The 12,955-nt window shown below is 33.0% G+C and overlaps 1 protein-coding gene across 1 annotated transcript in view; it reads right to left on the reverse strand.

Moving 5' to 3' along the window:
* The window catches only part of MANEA (mannosidase endo-alpha), a 68,659-nt gene that overhangs the window by 13,573 nt on the left and 42,131 nt on the right, over positions 1-12,955 (reverse strand). The window contains exon 3 of the mRNA XM_066358857.1: positions 11,451-11,560. Within this exon, the coding sequence (XP_066214954.1) occupies positions 11,451-11,560 (110 nt within the window). The remainder of the gene's footprint in view (positions 1-11,450; positions 11,561-12,955) is intronic.

A 12,955-nucleotide genomic window follows, 5' to 3' on the forward strand; every position in this document is an offset into this window, starting at 1 on the left:
TGAAGTAGAAATCATTTTCCAGACAAGAAAAAGCTAAAGAGGTTTAACACCACTAAACCAGACATACAAAAAATGTTAAAAAAGGTTTAAGCTGAAAATAAAGGGCACTAAATATTGTAGTAACAAGAAAACAATTCAAAGTATAAATCTTACTAGGAAAGGTAAATACATATTAAAGGCAGCTGATTAATCATTTATAATACTGATAAGATTAAAATGCAAAAGTAATAAAAATAACCAGTTAAGGGATTCAGAAGATTAAAAAATATGACAACTGAAACAAAATGTAACAACGGAGAATAAAAATATACAGTTTTAGAATGGTTTCAAACTTATTTTAAAAACTGGAATAGGTTATTATAAATACACATTGTTATATGTAAGCCACACAGTAACACAAAACAATAACAGACATACAACGGATGATGGAAAAGGATCTAATCATATCATTAAAGAAAGTTATCAAACCATACAGGAAGAGAGCAAGAGAAAAAGGAAGCACTATTAAACAGCCAGAAACAAACAAAAGGGCAATAAGTTCATATCTATGAATAATTACTTTTAATGTAAATGGAATAAATTCTTTCATCAAAAGATAGAGAAGCTAAATCAATTAAAAAAACAAGGTCAATCTATATGCAGCCAATAAATGTCTTACTTCAGATGTAAAAAATGTTATAATCTGAAAGGGAAGAAACGGCAAAATATATTTCAAAAAGTGAAACTCAAAGAAAGCTGGGGCAGCTATAATTATACTAAACAAAATAAACTTTTCACCTGAGCAGGTGGTGGCACAGTGGGATAGTGTCAGACTGGGACGCGAAGGACCCAGGTTCAAAACCCGGAGGTCACAAGCTTGAGCACGGGCTTATCAGCTTGAGCACAGGGTCGCTGGCTTGACCAGCTTGTCATGTCTATGACCCCATGCTCACTAACTTGAGCCCAAGGTCACTGGCTTGAGTAAGGGGTTATTCACTCTGCTGTAGAACCCCCTCATCAAGGCACAAATGAGAAAGCAATCAATAAACAACTAAGGTGCTGCAACAAAAAAATTGATGCTTCTCATCTTCCCCCTTCCTGTCTGTCTGTCCCTTTCTCTGATTCTCAAAAAAGAATATAAACTTTTAAAACAAGGACTGTAATAAGAGGCAAATAAAGAGAGTTGCATAACCGAATAGAAGGATATAACATTTGTAAATATTAAGGCACTCAACAACTACATAGAGCAACTATATAGAGTCAATGTTAACAGACCACAAGAATTAAATAAAGAACAATACAATAATAGTATGGGGCATTAATACCCTATTTACATCAATGAATAAATTATCCAGACAGAAAATCAATAAAGAAACATCAGCCAAATGACATCAGATCAGATAGGTATAACAGATATAAGCAGATTGTTCCATCCAAAAGTGACAGAGTACTCATTCTTCTCTAGTGAACATGAAACATTCTCTAGGACAGATAATATGTTAGGCCTCAAAAGAAAGTCTTAATGAATATAAGAAGACTGAAATCATAGCAAGCATCTTTTGAATCACATATGGGTATGAAAGCAGAAATCAATCACAGGATGAAAACTGAATAATCCACAAATACTGTATGTGAAGATTAAACAACAAGTTACTGAACAATTACTCCAAAAAGTAAACAAAAGGAAAATAAAAAATACTCTGAAAAAAGATGAAAAGGAAATTATAACATAGAAATATTTATGGGATGCAGCAAAAAACGTTTTAAAAGGAAAGTTCATAGTGATAAATGTATACCTCAAGAAACAAGTCTCAAATAAAAAACAATTTTATACCTCAGAGAATTAGAAAAAGAATGAATTAAGTTAGTAGAAGGAAGGAATAAAACAAAGATCAAAGCAGGAATTAAAGAAACAGAGAAAATAAACAATAGGAAAGACCAATAAAATTAAAAAAAAAACAAACAGTTTTTTTTTTCAAAATAAAACTGATAAACGTTTAGCTATTTCACCATGAAATAAAGAGAGGACTCCAATAAATAAACTCAGAAATTTAAGAGATGTTACAACTGAACCAAAGAAATACAAAGGATCAAAAGAAATTACTATAAACATTTATACTCCAACAAATTCCCAAACTAGAATAAATTACTAGAAAAAACTGATGCAAAAATCCTCAACAAATACTAGGATACCGAATTCAGCAATACATTAAGATCAAGTGGAAAATACAGGTTGGTTCAGTATCTGCAAATCAATTTAGGTGCTACACCACTAAACAATATGAAGGGTGAAAAAGCATTTAATAAAATCTAGCATCATTTAAGATTAGGAACAAGACAAGGATACCCACTTTTACCACTTTTATTCAAGTATTAGAAGTTCTAATTGCAATGAAACAAGGAAAAGAAAAGGCATACACATTGGAAGGGAAGTACAGTTTTAAGACTGTTATTATATGCAGATGACATCATACTATATAGAGAATACCCTATGGATTCCATCAAATAACTATAAAAACTAATAAATAAATTCAATATGGTATCAACATACAAAATTAATATTCAGAAATCAGTTATATTTTTATACACTAAGGATGAATTATCAGAAAGAGAAAATAACAAAATAATCCTATTTATGATGGCATTAAAAAAATAAAATATCCAGGGCTAAATTTATCTAAGGAAGTAAAAGACCTGTACTCAAAAAAATAAGGCACTTAAGAAAAAAAAAAACTAAAGATACAAATAAATGGAACCATCATCTACCATTCTCATGGATAGGAGCAATTAACATTGTTAAAATGTCCATACCACCCAATGCAATCTACAGATTCAACACAATGTCTATCAGAATACTATTGGCATTTTTCACAAACCTATAACAAATAATATTAAAATCTGTGTGAAACCACAAAAGATCCCAAACAGCCAAAGCAATCTTCAGAAAGTTGGAGGTGCCATGCTACCTGACATCAAACTATACTACAAGGTTATATTAATCAAAACAACATGGTGCTGGCTTAAAAACAGACACAAAGATCAATGGGACAGAACAGAGAGCCCAGAAATAAACTCTACCAAAAAGTCAATTAGTCTATGACAAAGGAGACAAGACTATGCAATGTGGTAAAGACAGTCTTTTCAATTAATGGTGCTGAAAAACTGAACAGATACATTCATACATACAAAAATAAATAAAATAAAACTAGATCACTTTCTTACTCCACATACAAGAATAAACTCAAAATGGGTTAAAAGTTAAACTTAAGACCTGAAACCATAAAACTAATAAAAGAAAACATAAACAATAAACTCTTTGTCATTGCTTTTAGTAATACCTTTATGGACATTTCTCCTTGGGCAAGGAAACAACAACAAAAATTTTAAATATGGCAGTATATCAAACTAAAAAGTTTTTGCATAACAAAGGAAATCAACAAAACAAAGACAACCTACTAAATGTAATAAGACATTCACTGATAATACATCTGAAAAGGGTTTAATATCCAAAATATACAAGGCATTCAGACAACTTAAAACCAAAAAAATCAGTCTGAGTAAAAATGGGCAGAGGAGACCTGAATAGACATTTCTCCAATTAGGACATACATAGAAGGCCAACAGACATATGAAAAGATGCTCAACATCACCAATCATCAGGGAAATGCAAATTATAACAACAGTGAGATATCATCTCATACCTGAATGGCTGTCATCAATAAATCAACAAGTAAGTGCTGGTGAAGATGTGGATTAAAGGAAACTCTTGTGCACTCTTGGTGGACCTGCAAATTGGTGTGGCCCATATGGAAACAGTATAGAGGTTCCCCAAAAAATTAAAAATAGAACTACCATATGATCCAGTAATTCTTCTTCTGCTTATTTATCCAAAGTAATCCAAAAAAAGATATATTCAGTGCTATGTTCACTGCAACATTATTTAAAATAGCCATGCAACATTATTTAAAATAGCCAAAGTATAGAAACAGCCTAAGTGTCCTTTGGTGGATAATTAAATAAAGATGATGTAGTACAGACATCATATAAAAGAATGAAATACTGCCATTTGCACAACATGGACCGATCCCAAGAGTATCATGTTAAGTGAAATGAGTGAAATAAGTCAGACAGAGAAAGACAAATATTAAGACTTCACTTATATGTGGAATCTAGAAAACAAAACAAAACAACAAAAAAGCCCTCATAGATAAAAGTCAAAAGTATAGTGGTTACCAAAGAGGAGGGGTATGAAAGAAGGATGAAGAGAATAAAGGAGGTAACATGTACAGCAGTGGAAGGAGACTAGACCTTGGGTGGTGAACACAATGCAATATACCGATAAGGTATTACAGAATTGTACACTTGAAACTTACGGATGTTATTAACCAATACTATCCCAATAAATTTAATTAAAAATTTGCAAACACACTGCATAGAAGAACAAGCATAAACAAGTATAAATTAGTAATCTGAAAAGTAGAAATATTAGAAATGCCAAGGGACACAAAACAGCAATATGGATAATGTAAAAAAACTAAACTAATTATCATGAATATAAGATTAAATAGCCTGACCAGGTGGTGGCACAGTAGACAGAGCATCAGACTGGGATGCAGGTCACCAACATAAGCCCAAAGGTCGCTGCTTGAAGCCCAAGGTCGCTGGCTTGAGCAAGGAGTTACTTGCTCTGCTGTAGCCCCCCAGTCAAGGCACATATGAGAAAGCAGTCAATGAACAACTAAGGTGCAGCAATGAAGAATTGATGCTTCTCATCTCTCTCCCTTACTGTCTGTTCCTATCTGTCCCTCTCTCTGTCTCTGTCAAAAAAAAAAAAAACAAAAAACCCAAAAAAACTTTATAAAGTGCCGTGTTTCTGGATTGTGTTTCATGATTTGTTTTCTTTCTTGTACATTGATGCTAATGCCACACTCTTAATTACTGCAGTTTTACTGTACATTTTGGTATCTGGGAAGAAAAGTTTCCCCCTCATTAACGAACATTTTTAAATACATTGATAAACTTTAGGATTAATCTGTCAAATTCTACACCGAAAATTTCTTTGGAAGTTTTAATTGGGATTGCATTACATTAATACATATTAAATTATAAATAATATTAAAAATTAGAGTGGCCATTTTATCAATTTTTGATCTTCCCATCAACTTTATGTTACTCCACTTTTCCATGTCCTTCACATCCTTTATTAAAATTCCAAGATTTCGCCTGACCAGGCAGTGGCACAGTGGATAGAACGTAGGACTGGGATGCCGAGGACCCAGGTTCGAGACCCAGAGGTCGCCAGTTTGAGTGCGGGCTCATCTGGTTTGAGCAAAGCTCACTAGCTTGGACCCAAGGTCGCTAGCTCGAGCAAGGGGTTGAAGGCCCATGGTCAAGGCACATATGAGAAAGCAATCAATGAACAACTAAGGTGTCGCAACAAAAAACTGATGATTGATGCTTCTCATCTCTCTCCATTCCTGTCTGTCTGTCCCTATCTATCCCTCTCTTTGACTCTCTCTCTGTCTCTGTAAAAAAAAAAAAGCCAAGATTTTTTTGTATATCTTTGCTATGCTACTTCCCCATTCCCCTCCGCCCCAATACAGGAATCCTACTGACTTGCATATTTTTTGGTTCCAGTCACATTACTGGGGTTTTTCATGATATTCCATTTACAAAATATATATATCATTAAACATAACTTTTTTTATATTTTAAACTTTTTTTCCCTAATGTCTACAATATTAAATAATACTGATGATGCATGGCATTCTTGATCTTGATATAACTGCTTCTCCATTAAGTATGGTATTTGATATAGATTACTAAAAGATACCATTTATCAACTGAAAAAAGTTTCATTGTTAAGTTTTATTAGTAATGAGTTTTTATCTCCTCACAATTTCGGTATCTAGTAATATAACCATGTTTCATCTTCTGTAAATAAGCAATTAAGTTTTGTTTACTTAACACTTAAAAAGTGCTTACTCCGTGCCAAACACTAAATTTTTTAGTGTTTATATTTTTAGTGTTACTTTATATATTATAGTACCTCACATAAGCTTATAACCACTCTATAAGGTAGATTGTTAGTTTTTCCATTTGAGAGATGAGGGAACTGAGACACAAGAGTAACATACATAGCTAGTAAGTGGTTGAGACAGGATATAGGTGATCTAAATTCAGATTTCATACTCTTGAAACCATTCTTAATATTCTTTCAAATAAACACTTCTTATCTAAGTTTTCTTTAGAAATTTTGCATGTGTTTTCATAAGTAAGGTCAGCCTGTGAACCTCTTTCTTGTGCTATCATTTAGTTTTTGAATCAGAATTGAGCTATTACTACAGAATATTATATTCATGATCTGTGCAGTTGCCTCTTGCATTGTAACAAGGTTGCTTTATCAGTGCATAAACCAATGGAACAAGGTGGAAATGATATTATTGCCAAGATTAGCTCAAGGAAAAACTCGAGCTTTTCTACTGGACTCTCTCTCTGATCATTCACTATGGGGAATCCAGCTCCCTTGTCATAAAACGCAGGTAGCTCTATAGAAAGACTTATATGAAGAACTAAAACTCCCATTTCAACAGCTGGAAGAAACTGTGGCCTGTCAACTGCCACAAGAAAAAGTTGGATGACTGTAGTATCACCCAAGAGTTTGTCTGTAACAATAGCTGAAAACTTCCCTAAAATGAGGAAGGAACAGATATCTAGATCCAGGACGCCCAGACAGTTCCAAATAAAATGTACTGAAAGAGCCCTACAGCAGATACATTAAAAATAGTCAAAAGTTAAAGGACAGAATCTTAAAAGAAGCAAAAGAAAAAAGATACTATGTTATGTACTTGGCAAGATATGTTTAAAGCACTTTTTAAAAGAAAACTTCCAACCTAGAACTCCACAGAGCAAATTATTCTTCAGAATTATATGAGAAAGATTTTTGCACAAAAGCAAAAGCTAGAGAGAGTATAACCAATAGACCAGCCTTACAAGAAATGTTAAAGGGACTTCTTTAGCTTAAAAAAAAGGTGCACTAATTTGTAAAAAGAAAACATATAAAAGTATAAATCTCATTGATGAAAATATATATTGAAATTCAGAAACACCTAATATTGTAAAGGTGATGAATTAATCTCTTATTAAGTTAGTATTAAGGATGAATAGTAAAAATACAATAATTTGTTACTGGAAACAAGATAAAAAAATGTAAATGTTGACATAAACAAAATGGGGTAAAAAATGTAAAACTTTTGAATGTATTCACATTTAATTGGTTACAACAAAATACACTATTATAAATATAAATTGTTTTATGGAAGCCTCATGATGACTAAAAAGTAAAACCTATATTAGAAACACAAAGAAATAAAGAGAATGGAAATAAGCCCACCACTAAAGAAAATCATCAAATAATAAAGAAAGAGAAGGGGATTGCAACCATCCCCTTCATGGCTGCAACAAAAAAGAAAATAAAATACCTAGGAATAAACATAACAAAGAATGTAAAGGACCTATATAATGAAAACTACAAAGCATTGTTAATGGAAATCGAAAAAGATATAATGAAAAATATTCCTTGTTCTTGGATAGGAAGAATAAATATAGTCAAAATGACTATATTACCCAAAGCGATACACAAATTTAATGCAATTCCTATCAAAATTCCAATGTCATTTTTTAAAGAAATGGAACAAAAATTCATCAGGTTTATATGGAACTATAAAAAACCCCGAATAGCCAGAGCAATCCTAAGGAAAAAGAAGGAAGCTGAGGGCATTACAATACCTGACTTCAAATTATAATATAGAGCCACAATAATCAAAACAGCATGGTATTGGCAGAAAAATAGACACTCAGACCAATGGAACAGAATAGAAAGCCCAGAAATAAAACCACATGTATATGGTCAAATCATCTTTGATAAAGGGGCCAACAACAGACAATGGAGAAAAGAAAGCCTCTTCAACAAATGGTGCTGAGAAAACTGGAAAACCACATGCAACAGAATGAAACTCGACTACGGTTTGTCCCCTTGTACTAAAATTAATTCAAAATGGATCAAAGACCTAAATATAAGACCTGAAATAATAAATTACATAGAAGAAAACATAAGTACTAAACTCATGGACCTTGGTTACAAAGAGCACTTTATGAATTTGATTCCAAAGGCAAGGGAAGTGAAGGCAAAGATAAATGAATGGGACCACATCAGACTAAGAAGTTTTTGCACAGCAAGAGAAACTGACAACAAAACAGACATCCAACTGAATGGGAGATGATATTTTCAAACAACAGCTCAGATAAGGACCTAATATCCAAAATACACAACGAACTCATAAAACTCAACAACAAGCAAATAATCCAATAAAAAAATGGGAAGAGGACATGAACAGAAACTTCTCCCAGGAAGAAATACAAATGGCCAACAGATATATGAAAAGATGCTCATCTTCATTAGCTATTAGAGAAATGCAAATCAAAACTACAATGAGATACCACTTCATACCTGTTAGATTAGTTGTTATCAACAAGACAGGTAATACCTAAGTGTTGGAGAGGCTGTGGAGAAAAAGGAACCCTCATCCACTGTTGGTGAGAATGTAAAGTAGTACAACCACTATGGAAGAAAGTAGGGTGGTTCCTCAAAAAATTAAAAATAGAACTACCATATGACCCAGCAATCCCTCTACTGGGAATATACCAACATAACTCAAAAACATTGGTACGTAAAGACACATGCAGCACCGTGTTCACTGCAGCATTGTTCACAGTGGCCAAGACATGGAAACAACCAAAAAGCCCTTCAATAGATGAATGGATAAAGAAGATGTGGTACATATATACTATGGAATACTACTCAGCCATAAGAAATGATGACATCGGATCTTTTACAACAACATGGATGGACCTTTATAACATTATACTGAGTGAAATAAGTAAATCAGAAAAAACTAAGAACTATATGATTCCATACATAGGTGGGACATAAAAATGAGACTCAGAGACAGGGACAAGAGTGTGGCGGTTACCAGGGGTGGGGAGGGGAAGGGAGGGGGTGAGGAGAGAGGAGGGGCACAAAGAAAACCAGATAGAAGGTGACAGAAGACTATATGACTTTGGGTGATGGGTATGCAACATAATCAAATGTCAAAATAACATGGAGATATTTTCTCTGAACTTATGTACCCTGATTATGTCACCCAATTAAAATGAATAAAAAAGACCTTAAATGTAAGACTTTAAATGTAAGTCTTACATTTAAGTCTTTAAATCATAAAATTCCAGACAACTGGATTTAAAAAATAAATAAAGAGACGTGAAAAGCTAGAAACAAAAGAATTACAATGATGTTATAAAACAATTAAATTAGCAAAATCCCATACCTATCAGTAACTACCTTAAGTATAAATAGATTAAATTCTGCCTCTACCCCTCAAAAAAAAAAAAAAAAAGAAAAGAAAAAGGATGACTGAATGGATTAAAAAAAGACTCTTCTATATGTTAATTACAAAAGTCTCACTTCAGATGTAAGAACATACACAGTCTGAAAATGGGGCAATGAAAACAAATTATATTCCATGCACATGAAAACCGAAAGATAGCATGGGTTGTACATTTATATAACACAAATTAGACATTAAGAAAAGTCTGTAATCAGAAACAAAGAAGATCAATATATAAAGGTATCAATTCAATAAGAGAATACAATATCTTTAAATAATTACCCAACCATTATAGGGACACCTAAATATGAAAAGCAAATGTTATCAAAATTAAAAGGTAAAACAGGGAGAACTAAAATAATAGTAGGAAACTTTAATACCTTACTTTCACCAATGGAAAGAACATCCAGACAGAAAATCAACAAGGAAACATTGATCTTAAATGACGTATTATATCAGGTACAGTTAAGAAACATATATAGAAAATTCCATCCAAAAGTATCAAAATACAAATTCTTCTCAAGTGCACATGGAACATTCTCCAGTATACATAACATGTTAGGCCACAAAACAAGTCTCAAAAAATTTAAGATTGAAATTTTATCAAGCATCTTTTTAGACCATAATGGTATAAAACTAGAAATCAATAACTAGAAGAAAACTGGAAAACTCACAGGTATATGTAGATTAAACAACATGCTACTGTACAACTAAATGACTAGAAAAATAACCAGAAAAAAAAGTATCTTGAGAAAAATACAATAAAATGATAGTACGTCAACCTAAAAGGCTTCTGCACAGCAAGGAAAACTGTCAACAAGATGGACAATCTACCAAATGGGAGAAAACATTTGCAAATCAAGTATCTGATAAGGGATTAATATCCAAAGCTTATAAAGAACTTACACAACTCAATAGTCAAAAAGAAGGAGGTGGAGGAAGAAGAAGGAGAAAGAAGAAGAAAAGGAGAAAGAAGAAGAAAAGGAGGAGAGGAGAAAGAGGGGGAGGAGAGGGAAAGAGGTGGAGAAAGAAACAAAAAAGCAAAAACACAAATCTGATTTAAAAATAGGTAGAAGTTCTGAATAGACATATTTTTTTCCCCAAAGAAATCATCCATATGGTCAACAAATAAATGAAAAGGCATTTAACTCAATTATCAGGGAAATGCAAATCAAAGCCTCAGAACACCTCACACCTGTTGGAGTGACTACTATCAAAAAAGAAGTAACAAATGTTTGCAAGGATGTGAAGAAAATAGAACCCTTGTGAACTGTTAGTGGAGGTAAAAACTGATGCAGCCATTATGTAAACACTAATGAGGTTCCTCAAAAAATTAAAAATAGAACTACTATATGATTTATCAATTCCCCTTCAGGTATTTATCTGAAGGGAATAGAAATACTTACTGGAAAAGATATCTGATACTCATTACATCATTATTTACAATAGTCAAGCAATGAAAACAATGGAAGTGTCCATTAATGAAAAAATGAACATAGAAAATGTGGTATATGTATGGAATATTATTCAGCTATAAAAATGGAAATTTTGTGACTTTTTACAACATGAACGGACATTTAGAGTATTATGCTAAGTAAAAGAACTCTTGTCAGAGAAAGACAAATACTTCATGATCTCACTTAAATGTGGAATCTTAAAAATGTCAACACACAACCAACAACTCATACCAGCAGAGAACAGATTATAGTTACCTAATTTGGGGGTGACGTGTATGTGAATATAATAAAAGGTATAAATTTCCAGTCATAAAAATGGTAAGTCCTGAGATTTAAAGTACAACACGGGAACTATCGTTAATAATACCACACTGTGTATTTGAAAGATGCTAAGAGAACAGATCTTATAAATCCTTATCACAAGACAAAATCATTGTTACTATGTATGGTGATGGATACTTACAAGACTTACTGAGATGACTTTCACAATATATACATATATTGATCATACTGAACACCTAAAACTAATATGTCAATTATACCTCAATAAAAATACATAATAAAATACCTTTAGATTATATTTATGAGCTTTATCCATTATAGTTGGTACCAAGTCATCAGTAGGTACTCCATTCTCATCATTTGAACCAGGTGGGTACCAAGATAGGGCTAGTACACCTAACAGAAAAGATCAAAAAGAAAAATGAATGAACACAGAAACAGACATGGTTGCAGGTATTCTTTTAAAAAAAATGGTGGCGAGGGGCAGAATGAGAAACAGAGAGGAAACATTTTCACTTAATTAGCATTGTTTTATTACATTAGTTAGATACTACCTATGATTATTAGATTACTTTGTATAGTCAATTTTATAAACTCTATTAGGCATCAGTATTTGTTAGTAGCTTTTTATTTCCTAGAATAAATTTTAGGTTTACAGAAAAACTGCATAGAAAGTGCAGAGTTCCCATATACTCCCCTTCTACCCAACCTCTCTCCATCCCACATACAGTTTCTATTATTATTAACATCTTGCATTAAAGTGATACATTTGTTACAAGTGATGAACTAATATTGATACATCATTATTAACTGAAGTCCAGAGATTACATTAGGGTTCACTCTTCTGTTGTACAGTTCTATGGCTTTTGACAAATGTATGCTATTTGTCCACTATTACAGCATCATACAGACCAGTTTTACTGCTCCCTCAACTCTGTGTGTTTCACTTATTTATCCTTCCTCTCTCTCCTCCATAATTCCCTTAACAATAATTGATCTTTTTACTACCCTCTATAGTATTATTGCTTGTTTTAGACTGTCTTCTAGGTGGAATCAAAAAATAACTTTTTTCAAACTGGCTTCTCACAAATAGAAATATGCATTTAAGCTTTATTCATGTGTTTTTATGGATTTTATAGCTCATTCCTTTTATTGCTGCATAATATCCCGTTGTATGAAAATACCGCATTTTGTTTATCCATGCACCTACTGAAAGACATCTTGGTTGCATCCAGTTTGGGGAAATTACGAATAAAGGTTCTATAAATGTTCATGTGCCGACTTTTGTGAGCATCGGTATCTTCTAACAATAGATTCGAAACAATTAAAAAAGTTAAGTTTCTCTGTTGTACCTACCTATTTATTTCTTATTTTTTGTGACACAGAGGGACAGATAGGGACAGACAGACAGTAAAAGACAGAAATGAGAAGCATCAATTCTTTGTTGTGGCACCTTAGTTGTTCATCGATTGCTTTCTCATATGTGCCTTGACTGGGGGGCTACAGCAGACTAAGTGACCCCTTGCTCAAGCCAGCAACCTTGGGCTCAAGCTGGTGAGCCTTGCTCAAACCAGATGAGCCCACGCTCAAGCTGGTGACCTCGGGGTTTCGAACCTGGGTCCTCCATGTCCCAGTCTGATGCTCTATCCACTGTGCCACTTTTAAACTGATTAATTACCAAAAAAAATTTTTAGAAGCATAGTAATGCAAATAAATCACTAACTGAAGAAGGAATATCCAAAATCAACTAATTCAACACCTCGTTACATATAGAAAGAAATGAGAGGTCAT

This window comes from Saccopteryx leptura, chromosome 1, assembly GCF_036850995.1.
Source record: "Saccopteryx leptura isolate mSacLep1 chromosome 1, mSacLep1_pri_phased_curated, whole genome shotgun sequence".
Taxonomy (NCBI): domain Eukaryota; kingdom Metazoa; phylum Chordata; class Mammalia; order Chiroptera; family Emballonuridae; genus Saccopteryx; species Saccopteryx leptura.